The sequence below is a fragment of the Callorhinus ursinus genome, unplaced genomic scaffold (genome assembly GCF_003265705.2).
Source record: "Callorhinus ursinus isolate GAN/ISIS: 27379988/994484 unplaced genomic scaffold, GSC_fseal_2.0 scaffold1, whole genome shotgun sequence".
Lineage (NCBI taxonomy): Eukaryota > Metazoa > Chordata > Mammalia > Carnivora > Otariidae > Callorhinus > Callorhinus ursinus.
In genome coordinates, this window is record NW_027397063.1 from 134,603,160 (window position 1) to 134,623,643 (window position 20,484).

At 36.5% G+C, this 20,484-nt stretch overlaps 1 protein-coding gene across 9 annotated transcripts in view; it reads left to right on the forward strand.

Annotated features, from left to right (window-relative positions):
- RBMS3 (RNA binding motif single stranded interacting protein 3) overlaps positions 1-20,484 on the forward strand; it is a 1,359,336-nt gene that overhangs the window by 1,184,486 nt on the left and 154,366 nt on the right. For all 9 annotated transcript variants that reach the window (XM_073901133.1, XM_073901139.1, XM_073901145.1 and 6 more), the window contains one exon: positions 17,287-17,393. In XM_073901133.1, coding sequence (XP_073757234.1) covers positions 17,287-17,393 — 107 coding nt within the window. The remainder of the gene's footprint in view (positions 1-17,286; positions 17,394-20,484) is intronic.

The following is a 20,484-nucleotide window of genomic DNA, read 5'->3' on the forward strand; positions in this document are numbered from 1 at the left end:
TTCTGCGTGGAGCAGTGGGTGTTATGCACAAACAATGAATCATGGAACACTACATCAAAAACTAATGATGTAATGTATGGTGATTAACATAACAATAAAAAAATAAGAAAAAATAAAGAGAAAAAAACTAATGATATAATGTATGGTGATTAACATAACATAGTAAGAAAAAAAAAAAGAAAGAAAAAGAAACAGACTCTTTATTAGAGAGAACAAACTGTTGGTTACCAGATGGGAGATGAGTGGGGGGATGGGTTAAATAGGTGATGGGGATTAAGGAGGGCACTTGTTGGGGCGCCCTGGGTGGCCCAGTCATTAAGCGACTGCCTTCAGCTCAGGTCATGATCCCAGAGTCCTGGGATTGAGCCCAGCATTTGGCTCCCTGCTCCGCAGGAAGCCTGCTTCTCCCTCTCCCACTCCCCCTGCTTGTGTTCCCTCTCTTGCTGTGTCTCTCTCTGTCAAATAAATAAATAAAATCTTTAAAAATAAAAGGAGGGCACTTGTTATGATGAGCACCAGCTGTTGTATGGAAATGTTGAAGCACTGTATTGTACACCTGAATCTAATATTACACTGTATGTTAATTCACTGGAATTAAAATAAAAACTTTAAAAAATTAAAAAAAAAGAGTCCACTGTATTCTCAAGGCTGTAGATAAACAACTAACAAAATAGGCAAGTTCTTTGCTTTGGTAGCGTTTGGATTCTGGGGCAGGGAAGGGGGAAACAGTCAATAAACAACCAAATATAAATGAACTATCTAATTCAGATATGATAATACCTATGGATATACTAAAACAGGAAGATATGGTAAACCCTGGTGAATATTTCATTTTTTTATGGTCAGGAGTGGCCTCTCTGAAGAAGCAGCATTTCAGCTGAGGTTTCAATGACACAAACATTATTTGAGGGGAAGACTTCCTGGCAGAATTGCGAATCCAAATCCCTAAGGGAGAGCTACCTGGACTCTTTCCCATGTAATTAAGAGCAGAGTGAAGAATAAACAGAGTGGTTAGAAATGTGTATGTAGGGACCTTTGCCTATGAAAAGAGTTGAATTTTTTTCCCTAAGTTTGATGAGAAACTATTGGAGGTTTTCAGAAGCAGGAGAGGGACAGGACCTGATTTTTGCTTTAGAAAGCTCATTGACTAGTTCATGGAAAATCAACCATAGTGGCATTTGCAGAGTCCCAGAAAGACATGTAATAATTTGAACAAATTAGCTGGTTGAGAGACGGACAGAAATGGAAAGATTGGGATATATTTTGAAAGTGGAATCAAAAGATAGGTAAGGATATGGAGGTAAAGAAAGGAAGCCTCTTAGACTTATGGTTTGAACAGTTGGATGGATGATACAGTACTTGAAATGAAGATGGCTGGGAAAAGAACTTGTGTTGTTTATGGGAGATCAAGGGTTACACCCTGGACCTGTAACGTTTGGTATGCCTCTTAGATGTCTGACTGGCTGTCATTTATATGCAAATTTTCTGGCCTTTCAAATAACATAACAATATTAATTTAGGATTGTATTTATTTCTGAATTTGTTATGAATGCAATTCAGTAATGGAATGAATCAGTATCTTTCCCTTCCTGTGCCCTGTTATAAGAAAGTTTAGAGCTTACTTCAGAAGTTCATAAATGCCCTCTAAGGAAACATTTGATAGCCTTTATAAAAAATAGACTTATCAATACAGGCAAGTAAATTTTACTATAGAATCAGAAACAGAAAATTTATTTTCAATTGAGGATTCTTCCAGGGTTCAAATGAATCAATCAGTCAAGAAGAAGGAGTAGCCTTTACTTATAATAGGCTCATGTAGCTTTCTTATTTTAAAAAGAACTATGTCCTTTTTTCCCCCTAGGTTGGAATTTTGAGTCAATTAAGTAGTGTGTTTGTAGTCTACCACTTCCATGCCCATCTGATATAGAACCCAGGAAAAAATGAGAGATACAAGAGGCCATATCGTATGACATGCATGATAACAAGCAGCATAGGGTAAATACATTTGTCATTTCAGGGAAGTTCTTACCTGACACAATCTTGGGGAAAGCCTGTTTTGGAGAGATAAATGGATGAAGCCATTTAAGATGATGAATTAAACCTGCCTTTTATCTTTTCAATCGTGTCTAATAAAATAGTTTATATTGAGCAAGGGGTCTTACCTTCCCTGATCTAAGATACAATGTTGTACAAGATACACATTGTGTGGAGAGATAGTCTGATTTGTGTTTATTGATACATAACTCCTGCAAGTTCAAAATCTTTCTTTGTGCTTACTAGTTATGACTTTGTATCTCAGGGTCAGAGTTCCAATTTCAGCACACAAAGCCCTTGCTTTTGGCAGCTGATGGCCTGTTATTATGGGCAGAGATTAAAATTACCCAGGGCCAGGATCTATAATTTTCTATATTAAGTCTTGGACCAGTACCATAATGCTAGTAAAGTGAGATATCAGTGACTCATTTAAAATTCTTTTTCTCATGAGCAGTCAGACTAGTAATTCTGTTAAGTCCAGTAAATGGGATAAATCTGGACCACTTCAGTTTTCTGTTTTAAATAAAACACTGTAAATCCACACAGTGGGATGTGGCTTTCCCCCTCATGTTTTGTAGAGTTCCAGGACACCTGTTCTCTATACAGAACAGAGCCCACTCTTTGTTCCCCTTCTTCCTTGATGCCTCCCTATGTCTGTGATGAAGGGGCCAAAAGTATTATTTCTCAATTGCTGATGATATTCAAGAAGAGAGAGAAGGACATCTCACAGAAGTCCTTCCCTCCAGAGACAGCTATGTGAGGTCTACCCAGCAGATAGCCAGGGCACACGGACACGCCGTCAGGAATGCATTCACAACATCTTCATCCAATATGCCATAATCACTTTGTTCAAATGTTTATGTTTTATGGACTATGCCATTTAGCATTCATTGTTCCAGTGCTGCCTTACTCTGTTGTAACTCATATTTAATAACAGCTTGGAGGTATCTATTTTATTTGAAACTTATGCATATAGTTATAATGGGCTTTAGATTTGATCAGGGATAGGTTCCAAAAACAACTATTGAACTTAGAAAGTCCAACAAGGAAGTCCAAGGAAAGTCCCGGGACCTAAAATATTATCTTGGGCTTTTATATAAAAGACTTCATATATTCTGTGAATTGCCTAAAAACACTTTGCGCCCCCTGCCAAAAAAAAGAAAAGAAGAAGAAGGGGAAAGGAATGTTAGGTAAAACCATATTGGTATACTATGAATAATTATTATAATTGTTGACACTGGGTGAAGGAAATATGGGGATTCATGATACTATTTTCTCTACTTCTGAATGTGTTTGAAAATTTTCATAAAGAGAATTATTTTTTAAATAAATAAATAAATGAAAATAGGCATATAGGGATGATTGAGCAGTTTGGGTTTTTGTTTTGTTTTGTTTAGACAAATTTTGAGGGTTTTATGTCATTGATAAGTCAGGCTCAGAAACTATGAGGACAATCTAAAACCTAAGTGGTGATTAAGGGAAAGAAATACTACGATTCTAGGACATTTTTCAATTTCAAATTGTGAGTGATGGAATGTACTCCTGGGAGTGTAATTGGAACCATTTTTATTTGATCAAAAAATCCCAGAAGTATTTTTGTGATGGTTAATATATTTGCAGCCTTTTAGAGATATTCAATATTCTTTTCTCTAATAACACAGATCTAAATAGATGAGAAATATATTCCAATCTCTTCTTTTTAAAAATAATCTTTTACATATAAGCACGCGCACACACACGCGCACGCACACACACACACCTCCTGGAATCACTTTACCCCTGCCATTAAAGGAACATGCGTATGTGTGTGTTTCACATTGAAAAACAGGTCAATGAAGAAATTGTTTTATCAGAGCATTTGGGTGATGCTGCAAATTCTCTCAAATTCGTATGTGTATCTATGTAACTGTGCCATTGTTAAAGAAATTGGGAAGGTCCAATAATATTAAAAGAACAAACCCAACAAACATCCTGTGTGCATATATGTATGAAATTTTAAGCAGTATACTGCATTTCCATTTTGATGTCTATTGTGATAACAATCCAAAATTACAGTGAATTCCACCTATTTAATAATAAAAAAAATTCTTGATTCCATTTAATTTAGGGATCTAGAGGTAGCAGCGCAGACACTGGAGTGGTTATCAATAAACATACCAGTTATGTTGGGGAGAAAAAATATGACTTCCTGACTATTTGCAGCCTTTATTCCCGCTCTGCTTCCCAGAGAATATTTTGTCTATCTGTTTTTTTGTTGTTCTGATAAACGTAATACATAGGCAGAGCTGCAAATTTGGTAGGACTTGGGGCCGACTAGCAACATTCTCTTTCAGGAAAGTACTAACAGGAAATAAGATTAGATCATAGATGATCTAGGAAGTGGGGAGGATAAAGACAGCCATCTGTGAAGACTGAGAAAGTCTGGGAATATGTGAAGGGTCTCAACCATTTTTTGGAGCAGTCCTGTGAGTGGAAATGGAGATGTGTATATTTAGGTGATGAAGTTAGATGGTGTTTTGCGCTAGAGAGCTTGGACTTTATCAATAGGTGGACATGTGGGCAATGGACATGATAAAGATTGTACTTTTGAAAGATCTATAAACAATTCATATAAAGTATCTTTCATGTTCAATCCCAATAAAATAATTGGTCCCATCTAAGAAAAATGATTTTAGGACAGTTACCCCCACTTTTCCCTGGGGTAGTCTCATCCTAAGCAGTTTTATCCCTTTGTTTCTATCACAAGGACAAATGGATATTCTACTATAGAGCCATTTGTAGGCATTGCTTTTGCGCTAAACTCCTCCGGAGGTGGGGCTGCCACATTATGTATTTATTTTTTTACGACTCCCTAGACTGACTTATCCATAGACGTTTACAGCACATGCGGTCCTTAACACCTTTTTGAAAAGCTCAGTTTCTTATATCTGGATTAAATTTATTTAATATTGATTAGTAAGTGATTCAGTCTACATGAAAGCACTCTTGAAATTATCACAATTTCAGTACCTTGCCTGACTCCTTAGAAGAAGCTCAGTCCCAGGCCATTTCTGCTGTAAATCCTTCACCTACTGAAGGTGAGGTTTTTGCCCCAGCTGATGCCTTCTAGCCTTGTTAACTGATAACCTACAGTGTAATATACAGCTTTTACTTTGAAACTGGATTACATTTATTTCTGCTAACGCAGTTCATTGCATTTGGGAATTCTCTCCGTCTCTAGCACAGAAAATATATGTTTAGGAACAGCATGTAGAAAATTGAGGTGTTTTCTTGACCTGAGTTTGAGTTCAATTTGGGGGTGCATAAGTGTTTTCTTCCTTGGTGGGGGATTGTAAGTGGATACTGGGAAGAATCCTGATGTTTTTTCATTATCAGATTCCTTCCTACCTTTTTCCTTCCATTTGTTTTTTCCTAGGGCAGTTGACCTGAGATCACACAAAACTGGAATTACACCTGGGATTAACACTTGGAATTCTTTCTTGTGTTTTTGTTTTTGTTTTTTCTTTTTCCAGTAGGCTGGCTGGTTATATTTAAATATGGAAGTGATGGGACTCTATGCTCTCTTAAAAGAGGAAAATGTTGTGTCCTCACTGTTCAATCCTTTAAAATTTCATAATGTAAGGAATTTTAAGAAGTTATTTTGTCTGTCTGCATTTATTTAATAATTTGATCAACAGATAATGAAATGTGTATTATCCTCAGACTCTTTGTGAGGCCACTGGGGTGGATGATAGGCAAAGGTGAATAGACCCAGCTCCTGACTTCAATCAAATTAAATTCTCATAATAGTGGAAAGAACATGGAAATGCATTATGGAAATTTAATGAGATTTAGCTGGTCCCCTATTGATGGAACATTTATAAATTATGGTGCATGATAATTATGTTACAATACCGAGCAGCATTTCAGAAGGGTGGTATGTGCTAATATGGAAATCTCTTCATGCATAATTAAGGTACACAAACAGCAAAACCAACATGTTGAGCAATAGTGCCCCGTTTGGAATTGAAAACAAAACAAAACAAAACAAAAACAGCTAGACCAAGTGGATTAGTAGATATATATTTATGCACTTTCCTGGAAGGAATTATTAAAAAAAGGAAAAAAGGAGTGGGGGAGTTGAGGTCTTGTGCTTTTTTATTTTTAACCTTTGTATAGTTTGAATTTACTACTTTATGTTTCTTCTATTAATGTGTTTATTCATTTTAAATATCAAAGGGGTTTCTGCACTATAAGATTAGAGCTATATTGTTTCTTCTTTGTACCTCTTTCTAAAAGTGCATTGTTACATTGAGTATATAATACTATTACATACAGTATGCAAAGAGCTCTATCAGAGTCAATTACAGTGCCGTAGAAATATGGAAATATGAGGCAAGACCAGATATGGCCCCTCTTGGTCAATAAATAAGATTCTCTTATTTTTAAAGCCTCTTTATCTTGGAAACCTTTCCCTTTAATGGTTTGTCTTCCAACTACAGGAGTCTCCCCAGTTGGTAATTGGGTATGTAAGTCAGTTGTAAGTAAGCAAATTGATGCTTTTTTGGAAGTGCTGATACATTCCACTTCCTTCGTGTCAAACCATTGTGTTCATTAAGCACAGATAATGGTTTAGTCATATTCCTTATAAAATGAACCAAATTTAACCTTCAAATATATGCTCTGTGTCCCATCTACATGAAACATTAACTTTCTCATCTAATTTATTCCCCTTATGGGGCTTGGTTTTTCTTCTAAAAATAATCACTTCCTATATGAAAAGAATTAGCAAAGAATTGTTATAAACACAGAAAAAGACGGTGTTCTAATACATAAAACAGAGAGGTGAACTTGAGATAATTACTTAGGCCATAATATAACTTATCAAAAAATGATTTCCTCTGTCTTATGTCTAGGCAAACAGCTATTCTCTGCTTTTATTATCACTGTGGGGCATTTTCCTCTTCTGTAAGGCTGTTCTGCATTGTAGAGAATTATATTTGAAACTAAATATAAGCATTAATCCATTACTGAGGGATAAAATTGGGAATGTACCTGCAAATCACACTTCATTTAAGTTTTACTAACTTTTTATTTATTTCTACCTTTTTGGTTTATATTTCTGTGCTCATTTTGGCCTAAGTGATAGGAATAAAGATGTGTCTGACACTTGTAAATATAACCCATGTGATTTGTTTATTCTGTTAAAACAAATTGCTATTAGAATGGTAGTGTAAATCATCTTAGGAGATCTTATTGGTTGCCTAGTGTTCAGTTGTAACTCTAACCTGTGGGTAGAGAACCACTGTAATCATATCTTAATGAATATTCAATCTTTTTGCTCCATCCCCAAATCATAAAGCCAATCGTAAGAACTGCTTGAAACTCATTTCCTTTTTTTTACCTCTGATAGTAAGGAAGGTAGAAACTAAGCAGTCAGAGAATGTTTGGTTAGAAATCCAGAGAACATGATTCTGGGTGTGACTTTGCCACCAGCTACCACAAATTAGCTGACAATTCATTAAACTTTTATTTTCCTTTTTGGCAAAATAAAAGGTTTGAATTAAATAAATTTTAAGATCAGATGACAGAGGCTATATGCCTTCCAGGATAGAAGTCTGTTGCAACTAGGAACTATCCAAATAACTACAACTAACTTATTACAGTCCACAAAACATAATTAAATGGTAAACAAGATGCTAGAAGTCAAAAGGAAATATAACCAAATAGCCCACTTTCTCATAGGTAAAAGGCTTTCTAACTCCAAAATATAATAATACTGTGTTGTAAACTTAATGTTTGCCAAATAAATTGTAGTTTAAGTTCGGGATTTGCTCACTCTACATCCAGAAAGATGATTTAGATAGAGGTATATAAATATGTACAGAGTTAGAGATACATACATACATATATGGCACATAAAGTCTATCATGTATAGAGCATATGTGGGAGAGAGAAAGTAACAAATCTTTTGCAGACTAATCAGAGGACACTGTGAAACTTTCCTAGATGTAACAGCAAGTATTTTGAAATTAGTCATGAAAATTAAGGACATGGGTTTTGACAGTTATTTATTTATTTATTTTATTTATTTGAGAGAGAGAGAGATTGAACATGCGTGCACAGGGAAGGGCAAAGGGAGAGGGAGAGAAGGCATCTTAAGCTCCAGCTCAGAACTGACATGAGGCTCAATCTCACAACCCTGAGATCATGACCTGAGCTGAAATCAAGAGTCAGATGCTTAACCAACTGAGCCACCCAGGCGCCCAATAGAGAGTTATTTCGAAAGACACATCTATCATTTTTACATCATTATTCTTTATTCCAAATCATTACAGACTAATGATGCTGTTTGTATCTGGAAGGAAATGAGGGTTGCCGGTCAGGTATAAGACAGCAGGAAGCTTAAGGATTGTGGAGAATTAAGGCAAATGCTCTAAGTTTGTATTTATTGTTGGAAAGCTGCCAGTTTTCAATTTAAGATCTATATGGCCTCAGGTGTTCTAAAAGTATTTCAACTAAATCCTGTCATTGTGTCCATCTCATTCATTCATATTTTCATTTGCTAAACATTTCATAAAAGCCTGTTTTTAGCCAGACTAGATAACACTTGGTATGAGTCCTTCATGTGCTCATTCATGATCTGGCAGTTGGCATGGGGGGAGTCATGCCTGTGACCTGTGACTTTCTTAAAATTCTATGGTATTGGATGTGATTTACACTCTGTGTGTATAGTGCTAGAGATTGGTATGTATTTTATGCTTTCAAATTACCTATCCATATTCCTATCATAGTATCCACTGCAAGCTGCTAGAGGTTTCCTTTTGCTTGTCTTTCTCCTCCTCTAGACTGTGACCACTTCCCTCCCTGAGCAGGGAGCCTGACATGGGGCTCGATCCCAGGACCCCGGGATCATGACCTGAGCCGAAGGCAGACGCTTAACCAACTGAGCCACCCAGGCGCCCCTTAGTATCTTTTTTTTTTAAATTCTTTAGTAGAAAACAGCTTTTCAATGTACAAGGCACCCTGAATACCACACGAATAGTTCCGTTTTGTTTTGGTTTGGTTTTTTAATTGAAAAGGGATCCGTGTCCACACATTGAAAAAAAAAAGGTAGTTTCTAGATTAAAATTTTATATTTTAACTTAGTTCTTGGAATTCTTTCTTTTTAATTATTTCATCTCATTCTTCTACTCAGTGCCAGATTTTATAAGCCCACCTCCAGTAAACTGCTTCTCTTGTCATTAGCTTATCTTTTTCTGCTACGCTTCTCCCACAGTTCCCTTTTTGTTTCTTGAAGTAAAATTTATAATCTATCTGAGGGGAGGAATTTTTAAATTTAGTGTTTAAATCGCCAGACCTGTAAGTTATGGTAATAAGAGATATTTTAAAAGCCCGTCACCACAATCCAATACCTGAAAATTTTAAATAAATTGAATGCTAAAAATTGAAAATGTTCACTTCTCTAAGGGACAGCAGGAATTCTGCTATTAATATACAGAAGCTAAAAGGTATGTCAATATCTACTTGTACAATATGATGTTTAGTAAACATTCTTAGTGAATCATAAAACCGAAGCCATGTTAAGTTTCTGTTGTTTGTCTGTGTTTTCCCAGCTCTTGTTTTCACTGATTTGTTCTATTGGTTTTCTAGTCTCGACATCATTTATTTCTGCACTCATCTTTATTATTCCCTTCCTTCTATTGGCTTTGTGCTTTGTTTGTTCTTTTTCTAGCTCCCTTAGGTATGAGGTTAGGTTGTTTGAGATTTTTCTTGCTTCTTGAGGTAGGTCTGTATTGCTATATACTCCCATCTTAGAACCAATTTTGCTGAGTCCCAAAGATCTTGGACCAGTGTGTTTTCATTTTCATTTGTTTCTATGTACTTTTTAATTTCCTCTTTGATTTCTTTGTTGACCATTCATTGTTTAGTAGCATGTTATTTAGCTTCTATATATTCGTGTTCTTTCAGATTTTTTCTTGTGATTGATTTCTAGTTTCACACTGTTGTGGCTGGAAAGGATGCATGATATGATTGCAGTCTTTTTGAATTTATTGAGACTTGCCTTGTGGCCTAATGTGTTGTCTGTTCTGGAGAATGTTTCATGTGCCTTTCACCACTAAACCACGCTTACAAGAAATCTTAAAGAAATTTAGTGGAAAAAAAAAGGCCATAATCAGGAATAAGAAAATTATGAACAGAACGAATTTCACAGGTAAATGCAAACATATAATAAAAGCAATAGATTAATCACTTATAAAACCAGTATGGTGAAAACCCAAAAGCAATAAAATCAATTATATCTACAAAAATCAGTCAAGGGATTCACAAAATAAAAGGATTTAAAGTATGACATCATATATCTAAAACATGGCTGTGGGGAGTAAAAATGTAGTACTTTTAGTATGGGTTCAAACTTAAGTGACCATCAACCTAACATAGACTACTATATGCATAAGATGTTATATATGAATCTCATGGTAGCCACAATCAAAAACCTGTAAATAGATACACAAAAAAGAAAGAGAAAGGAATCCAAGCACAACTTTCAAGAAAGCCACCAAACTAGAAGGGAAGAGAAGAATAAGGTATGTTAAGTTTCAAATAAAAATTTTAAAAAATTTACGTTAATTTTGCTAGGTAAAATATGTGGTGTTGTTTTGTTTGTTTAAAATAACAAATCCTGTAAGCCATAAGATTATCTTATCGGTTCACGCATTGGATGTTTCATGTTTAATACAAAGTTTGGAAGACTAGAAATACTCCACAAGCAAACAAACAGTAATTACTCCTTCGTAATTACCGTGCAACTTTATCACCATGCATTTTTATAATTATATTTTAAATACTCTCCATTTTCATGATAGATCATAATGTCTTCCAGCACATTACAATCTGTGGCTTATAACTGCATCTCACTTCCACAAAGGCCTCTTCTTCATTTAGTCTGTATTTTAACTACTGTGAAAAGAGACTAAACAAAATTAATTGGTAGCATAATACTGCAATAAGGAAATTGTAGACAATATAATATTTCTGTGCTACTGAAATCATCTCATTATTCAGAGGATTCATGTTTAACATCTAAGATGTATTCCTTCTTCCTCTGTTAAAAAGCCAGGCACAATCAAATCAGTGCTTCTCAAACTGATGTGTGCCCAGGAATCACCTGAAGATCTGGTTCAAATGCAGATTTTGATTGGGTAGATCTAGGGAAGGGCCCAGATTCTGCATTTCTAATACGCTCCCAAGTACTGATCCTATTGCTGCTGGTCCTTGGACCACACTTTGAATAGCATCACTTTCAAGTATTATGTAAACCTATGTGCAAAAAGCTGTTAACAATATGCACACACACGTGTGTACACATGCACATGTGCATATAAAAACTTCACCCTGACCTTTGCTACAATACTTTGAAACTCAAGCCTGGAAATTAATTGCTACTGTTAAAAGACTTAACACAAACAGAAACAGCATTCAACCTAGGAAAGTCTGCCAAGTAAGCACTAGGTAATTTCTCTCTGAAGTGAGATAAAGTGGAGTCAAGGAAGGCTTTCTGAAGAACATGGCATTTGAGCTGCTTTCTGAAGGCTGATTAGTAGTTTGCCAGATGGAGGGTGTGTATGCGGGGGGAGGGGGAGGGGTTGGGGAAGCTGGGAGAGGAAATTCCAGGCATGGGGAAAGGCATATAGAGGTGAGGAGACTGTAGGCCACAGGGGTGGGAGGAGTCTGGCAAAAGACAGTATCAAGGGAACAAATTCTTCTCTTCTAATAGCAGAGTTTGGATTTTATCTTTAGATATTTAGAAATCACCTGAGACCTAGAAGATTATATAAATCTTAATTCATCTAGTTGACTGTTTTCTCTTACACTCTCAATGAAATCCATCCCCCAACCTCCCCAGGAGACTAAAAATCAGAATTGCATGCCTAAATTCAAGGACAATATTATGGATATTCCATCCTTTTTTAATTTTTAATTTAAACAAATTTGAAAATTTGTTTCTGGGATTTCATTTTTTTACTCATTTAATAAAAAATTTGTGCCCCATCATAATCATCTTCAAATCAAGAAGGTAATAAGGATGTTTCAACATAGTAATATCAATAAATATAAATAGGTCATTACCAACATCCATAGTCTAACAGCTTATGAAGACCTTCGAATACCAGGGTAGGATTTGAAGCCTCTAAGACACTATAAAACACAACTCACAAAGACATCTCAGTTGAGGTGGCTTTTTAAGTTTCCCTTAGTGTTAAAAATATTGTTTTGAAAGTTCTCTTTTCAATAATGAAAAATTTCAAGGTAGGTTTACAACCCAGACTCTCATCATCTATGTATAATTGATCCTTGGCAAGCTAAAATATTGTTATTTGGTAATATTTGTTTTAAAGAGGCTTCTATAAAATTTCTCTATGCCAGTAGGTAGGAAAAATCCTAAGGTTAATAATTTGTTCAGAGCCTTTTCTTTTCCTGCCAATGCTGTTCCCCTAATTCCATAGTTTACAAGGGTTCACCAAGAAGGTCTTTAAATATATGTGTGGGTATATACATGCCAAAGAGACACATTTTGGGGTGGCGATTTTTGCTTGCCCATAATATGTAAACAGCACAGTACTTATCCTAGTAGTAAAATACAGATTTGATGGATTTAAACAGCCGATAGATCTCTAGCAACTGAGTAACAAAAAATAGTAGTAAGAATAATTTTTTTAAAACCACAGCAAAAAAGGGAACAGGGAGCATTCAGTGTAGGCAATGGAATGTTACCATACATAAGAAAACATGACTTGTATCATACTCAGGGGATATTGGAAGTCGAAATTTGGTGAGGACTCAGGAGAGGAAGCTGGCCAGATGGTCCACTGACAAGCTGCAGTTAGCAAGAACCATCTTGGAAACATGGATCCTCTCAATGAGCAAATCTTTTCACTGTTCTTGGAGGGCAGTCAGTTGCAAGTTCTGTGGCCAAACCAACCATGGAGTTAGAGTGGGACAGAGCTGAGGAACAATAAGCCTCGTTGATTAAACACTCTGAACTCTGACTCTGCTAAGTAACTAGGTTTCATAGCTGATACATGGGCAGTGGCTAATAAAGATACTAAGCAATAGTGATAGTTGTAGCTAATGTGGATTTAATAATCATTTATGTACCGTACACTGTTTTAAACCCTTTTCACACATGAATTTATTTAACCTTCACAACGGCTGCCTGAGGTAGGTAACGTTATTATCCTCATCTCATACGTGAGGAAAATGAGTCACAGAAATATTAAAAAAAATTTTTAAGGTGTCTGATGTCTTGTAGTTAGTAAGTCAGGGAGCCAGGAAACAGACTGCTAAACACTGAAATGCACCCAAACGAAGTGACAAAGCCTACAGAAACATGAATGACCTCAAGAGAAGTCATCATATTCTAGCCTATTAGAATCAGTACATTATATACTCTAAAAGAATCCATTTTAGGAGACAATAAAGAGAATCCTACCTCAGACAGTAGAAAGTATGACTCATGGAAGTTATTATCCCAAGAAGAATAAAAGGCAGAATCTGCATTTTTTTTCAGCAGGAAATTTAAGGTATTTCTAGATTTATTTGCCTTTTGTGGGAAATTTGTACTATTGTCAGTTATGAACTCACATGTCAGCATGACCATCCCATTTGAATGAGTGAATATACCTTGAATTTTTAAAATATCAAGAGAGAAAATATCCTATAGTGAGGAATGATTATACATGTATAATGATATATATGATATATATAATCATTCCTCACTATAAGCACATATTTATATATGCTTTTGGAGTCTCGCAGGAAATTTTCTTTAGCATAGAGTTTTAGGATCCTTGATTGCATTTATCCTTTCAGTTCATCTGGAGAAAGAATTTAGACTACTTCAGTGTCATGGCAGCAACTGTCTGCAGACACTTCATGATTCAGCCTTTCCTTTGTGTGATTTCTGTGGCTTCACCAAAGTCACTGAAGTTGGAGGCTCCCAAAAGCAGACAGTTGGGAAGCACTTGTGCTCCATGAGGAATGACATTGGTTGAGTTATGTGCCAGGATGAGTTACATATTCCAGACCCGCAATGCCTCCTCTATAGGCAGGCAAGACAATTTATTTTTAATTTTGCCCAATTCTGACCTTCTGTCTGAGTCAGTTTTCCTTCAATATTGGTTAATAGAATGCTGCTGCTAATAAAGAGTAAACTAAAAGGATTGAGTAAATACTACTGCCACTTAAAGCCAAATGATTTTCAAATATTCATTTGTGGATACACACTCATTTCTTTTTCCACTATTGATTTTGGAGGCAACTGGAAGTCTCATGAATTCCATAATCTTTTTTTTTTTTTTCTTTATCCAGATTAGTAAATGCAAACAAGCTAGCTGGAGTGGAAATGGGGAGGAATGGGTGTTGGGGAAAATGATATCAGTTATCTATTAAGATTATGATGTTGCATGTCAATTGCAAAATTTAGTGATATGAAACAATAAAGATTTACTTAGCTTACATATTTGTGGAATCATCTTTACTGACCTCACCTGGTCTGGGGTCAACTGCATGCTATCTGTGTATCTCTGCTGATTTTAGTTGAGCTCACTCACATGTCCAGGTAGTGGCCTTGGCTCTGATGATAGGGATAACTCATCTACACTTGTATCTCATCCTTCAGCAGGCCAGGTTGAGCATATTCATGTGGTTATGCAGAGAAGCAAAAGAAGCAAAACTCAATGCTTAAAATCATTTTAGTCTTCTGCTTGTGTCTCATTTGCTAACATTTTATTGGCTAGAGCAATTCACATGGAATCAGACCAAGATTCAGAGGGCTCAACAATACTACATGGCAAAAGGCAAAGATACAAGGAGGGATAAAGAATTAAGATTGTGGGGCGCCTGGGTGGCTCAGTTGTTAAGCATCTGCCTTCAGCTCAGGTCATGATCCCAGGGTCCTGGGATTGAGCCCTGCATTGGGCTCCCTGCTCAGTGGGAAGCCTGCTTCTCCCTCTCCCACTCCCCCTGCTTGTGTTCCCTCTCTCGCTGTGTCTCTCTCTGTCAAATAAATAAATAAATAAAATCTTAAAAAAAAAAAAAAATAAAGAATTAAGATCATGCAGGGGAGGAAGAATAATTTTCCTTCCACCTTTCTAGGTTCTTGGCTGGGACTCCCCTCCCCCCCATAAAGCCATATTAACAGGAGAAAAAAACAAAAAGAAGTTTAATAACATATATGCCTCTTGTGTGGAGATATCCAGGAAAACCTAGTAACTCCCTGAAATGGCTGAAGTCACCATCTTAAATACCACCTTCGGCTAAAGACAAAAGAAGGTGCTGGGGAGGGGGCAGGGAGGCCGGTTATGGTAGATTACCAGGAAAAGCACAGTAAACAAGGGTAAGGTTGTTGCATAGACTTAAGTCCTTGCTTCTCCACTGATAAGAGTTTCTTGAGATTTAGAGTATTCTTTTCTTCCAGATACAAAGAGGGGGAAACTATTACAAATAGAGATTTCCCTTATAAATATAAATGTCTCTTACAAAAGGGTAACTTCCAGTCAATTTTCAGAGCTTTTCCTCTATCTGTTGTTTCTTAAAAATAATGAGCCTAAATTAAGCCTTATGCCAAAGAGGCATATTCTTCAGGGGTATATTCTGCTCCCCTTCAACCATTAATACAATTAATCTTTAGAAGAACACATTTTCCCAGGGGGTAGGGGAGGAAGGGGTCCATTTTAGTTTTCAGATCATAAACTTACAAATTAGTATTTGTTTTATCCAAGCAAATAAACTAGCAAAAAAATCCTCCCAGCCATGTTAATTCATTGATCAAGATTTTTAGACCAATATGGCTTTCTTTTTATTCATTTTTAAACACATTTATCATAGTAACAAGCAGCAATTTTTCTAGTCTTGTAGGGATGTGGAGGGGGCATCAATTCTCAAAGAATAAGTTTCTCCCTGTTGTGTTTTAAAAGATTATCAAATAAGTCACACCACCACATTTCCCCGAGTCCAGGATTCATTTGTTAAGAGCTATATCCTTTGACTATATTTTATCATGTGGGCTCATTTGATATTCAAATAATTGTTCTCCCTGGGATACTGACTAGATTTCACTGGGAAATTGGAGTGAAGGGGGTTCAATGGACAATCAGCTTCTAGCCGTTTTGAAATTACAGAGATTAATGAGAAAAAAAAACTGATTTGGTTGTAATTAGCAAAATGGTTCCCTTTTTAGAAGGTAGCTCCTAAGGATCTCTTTCCAAAATAGAATCCTACAGTTTCTACTGTGAAAACATAGTTAATTTGAGGGGGAAATATTTATCTACACACAAATACTGGTTATGAATATATTTCTAATGTGAAAAAGCAAAATTCAACAGAGTACTTTTTAAAGATCTTACTGACTTTATTCAAGGATTTGTGAATCAGACAGCCTCTCCTCAAGCAGGTAGAGAGGAGCTCTGAGGACCTCTGCAAATGGGAGGCTTCTATAGCAGAAGGGAGCAGGAACAAGAAAGTTATAGTGGCAAAAAGTGGATTGGTTGTGGCAAGATCACTTTTCTTTAGGGGATGGCAGGAGTCATCAGATAAATTACCTCACTAGTGCTGATCAGGTGACTCCTTTTTTTATAATTTTTTAAAAAATTTTTATTTATTTGACAGAGAGAGAGAGACAGCGAGAGAGGGAACACAAGCAGGGGGAGTGGGAGAGGGAGAAGCAGGCTTCCCGTGCAGCAGGGAGCCTGATGCGGGCCTTGATCCCAGGACCTTGGAATCATGACCTGAGCCGAAGGCAAACGCTTAACGACTGAGCCATCCAGGTGCCCCTGATCAGGTGACTCCTGATTGGCTGGTTTAAAATTCCATTTCTGGGAGAGCCAAAACTGTAATTAAGTTAGGTCTTGGTTTGGTGACATGGAGCTTAGCATAAGTGACTCCATTTTGGACCCATTGTCTGGTTTTTAGCATTAATATAACTGGAAGGAGTCAACATTCCCCTCTTTACTTTTAAGGCAAGTTCACATTCTGCTTCAAGTGATCATTTTTTCAACAATATTTTTTGTTCTCTTTTGTGGTCTGGCAGTACTTTTTTGAAGTCCAGTTAGAATAGCAGCCAACATAACTGAGACTAAGAGGGGGCCAAATATCTCTCCAGAAGCAAGACAACTTCAAAAGATAGGCATTACAAAGCACTACTGTGACTCAAATAATCACTTGTTTTTAAGGGGGATTTGCTAATGTAGAACTGGTTTTTTATCTTCCCAGCCCCTAGTGAGCCTTTACTGTGCAAATTCGCTGATGGAGGACAAAAGAAGCGACAGAATCAAAGCAAATACACCCAGAATGGAAGGCCTTGGCCCAGGGAAGGAGAGGTGAGTCCTGACTGACTTTTGCTCAGAAATATAGATATCCCTCAGAATGGTGGCAAGACAGACATTTGGGACCCTGATGAAATCGGGTCCTGTAGAAAATCACATGGCTTCAAAGGGGGCAAATGAGTAGGCCTATATTAATGTGCTCAGGATAAAATTACTTGAGGAGGAGTGTAGGACTTCAAAATTGACCTCATTTCTGTACTACAGTAAGTCTTGTCTTTAACCAAGCCTTAACCCAATATCCACTCACTGAAAGAATTATCCACAAACAATTGATCCATAATTGTATAGTAGCCAAGAAATATTTTCAGTGAAATCAATAGTGAGAGTTGAATGTGTTTGGGAAAAAACACAAATTTAGATTTATTTTATTCTCCCATTGAGATATTCTACTTGCGCATAATATGTGTATTTATGCATTTTCCCATTTGTGCATAAATGTGTTGATATGTATTTTATATATGTATAAAACAATATAAAAATGACATTTTCTGTTGGTCGAGAAAAAGGGAGAAAAGTTCACATACACAGGGTTTCGTTTTTCACAACAAAAAGAAAAGCACTGAGCAGTTAATTATCCATTTACCCTCTTAACACAAGAGAGTAGAAAAGCAAGCTTATGCATCCAATGACACTTGGGAATGAATTCCTTTTGGTTATTTTTGTTGTAAGAAGGCAAGGAAAAGGTGTCTGGGCTTCTAAGGGGTCTTTTTAGTCTTTGTGAAATGGAATGGAGTTGCTTGAATGACTTGAATAAACGTTATTTTGTACCAAGGCCTTAATTTCAACAGAAGAGCTTTATTTCCTATTTCTATTCAAAGCACCTACTTCATCCATTTCTCATTTAAGAGGCATCCCACTTGTTGCATCATTAACAGTTGTAAGGAAGGAAAAGAGGGTGGGGTTTTCCTCAGCAAAACCTTTAACCATTTTTTAGTTTCTAACACTGTTGTCTGTTTTGAGTATTTCCACGCAGGTCTCAAAACCCCTCTTAAATTGTATAGTTATGTTCAAGTATTGTATAATCTGTAACTCATTTTTTTAAGACATGAAAAAGAGAATCACCACTGAACACTTGAAACTAATGAAAAGGAAAGTTAGAAACTTCAATTTAGAAAGGCTATCTGTGTTATGTTCAAAAAAAGAAGAGGAAAGGGAATGACCCTTGTGTTTTTAGGTAAGGGTTAGTGATCAGCAGTTGGGCCCATTGCCCCCAGAAGACAGCTGATTTCTGAGAACACTCATTATGACATCCATCCCATTCCAAACATCTGTAGTCTAGAAAGACTCATTTGATCTTAAAATTCTATTGGGTCAAATGCTTGCTTGTGAGAGAGATTTCTGGATCATAGACCATCACCAAGAACCTTGATGGTCAATTAGATGACTTCACAGTGAAGACCAAAACCTCAGTTCCTGTCCCCATGAGAACCTGAATTATCACATCCACAAAAGGGATGCCAGCTTGAGCAAGACACAGCCCTTGAATCTACATTTCTTAGGAACCAAACCAATAGACATAAGAGAAATGTAGACTTAGAGCTGCCACATACAAATCTAGGGCTTTAGGTTGAGATCATGGTAAAGACCATGTGTACTATTGCCACAGAAGCATTGTGGAGTCAAGTTTAGCACACAGAGCATCTTGTAGTTTAAATATAGGTTTTAAACATATATTCCTAATCTCTATTTTCAGAAGTTGCTTTTTAAGAGTTCTATATTTTCCTGTTGAACTGTGAAAATCAAGGGCAAATTTATCTGTGACCCATAAAAATGTATTCCAAGTATGTAGACACATTCAGAGGAAAGAAACTAGGAAAAGAAGTGGTGTGCACTAAAAATATGCTTGTCAGATATCTGGGTTTTGAGATAAGCATATTAATTTTTACACCTTGACTGTGGTCTTAGAGTAGACATTCTGAATGTTGCGTAACTTTCTGTGCCCATCATAATATATATTTTTGCTTCTATTTCCCCTTGCATTGTGCTTGCTAGAGTAAATATGTTAACATCATTGATAAAGTATGGCATAAAGCAAATTATTCCCATGTAAGCAATATTTAATTAATTTTTATATACCAGGAAATTCTAATTACTGTATTTCATTGTTTCTAAGACACATGTTTTTGTTGTTGTTTTTCCACATTTTAACACTTCTGAAATTGGTTCTCCTCTTCTAATCAATGGCATTATTACAAGACAATTTGCATTTGCTCCTGTTAGTCACCTGGGTAAACTACCTACATTCTCTGTTTAAGGTCTTTGACCACACTGACTGCATGAATTGAAACTCTAACCAAAGCAAGGACTATGGGTCCGATTCTTGGGAGAGATTTTCTATCTCTCCTTCTTTCATCCAGTGTTAAGACTGAGACATGGATCTTCCCTTGAAGTCAATTTCTGATGGATGGTCTTATTTTCCATTTTCTTTTTTTTTCTCTTTTTTTAGAAAGCAAACAAATCACCTTTATTATGTTATGTTAATCACTATACAATACATCATTAGTTTTTGATGTAGTGTTCCATGATTCCTTGTTTGCATATAACATCCAATGCTTAATTCAGTACATGCCCTCTTTAATACCCATCACCAGGCTAACCCATCCCCCCCCCCCCCCTCCCCTCTAGAACCCTCAGTTTGTTTCTCAGAGTCCATAGTCTCTCATAGTTCAACTTCCCCTCCGATTCCTCCCCTTCATTCTTCCCTTCCAGCTATCTTCTTTATTTTTTCTTTTCTAACATATAATGTATTATTTGTTTCAGAGGTACAGGTCTGTGAGTCAACAGTCTTACACAATTCATAGTGCTCACCATAGCATATAACCTCCCCAATGTCTATCACCCAGCCACCCCATCCATCCCACCCCCACCACTCCAGCAACCCTCAGTTTGTTTCCTGATATTAAGAATTCCTTATATCAGTGATATCATATTATACATGTTCTCTGATTGACTTATTTCGCTCAGCATAATACCCTCCAGTTCCATCCACGTCGTTGCAAATGGCAAGATTGCACTCCTTTTGATGGCTGCATAATATTCCAGTGTGTGTGTGTGTGTGTGTGTGTGTGTGTGTGTGTGTGTGTGT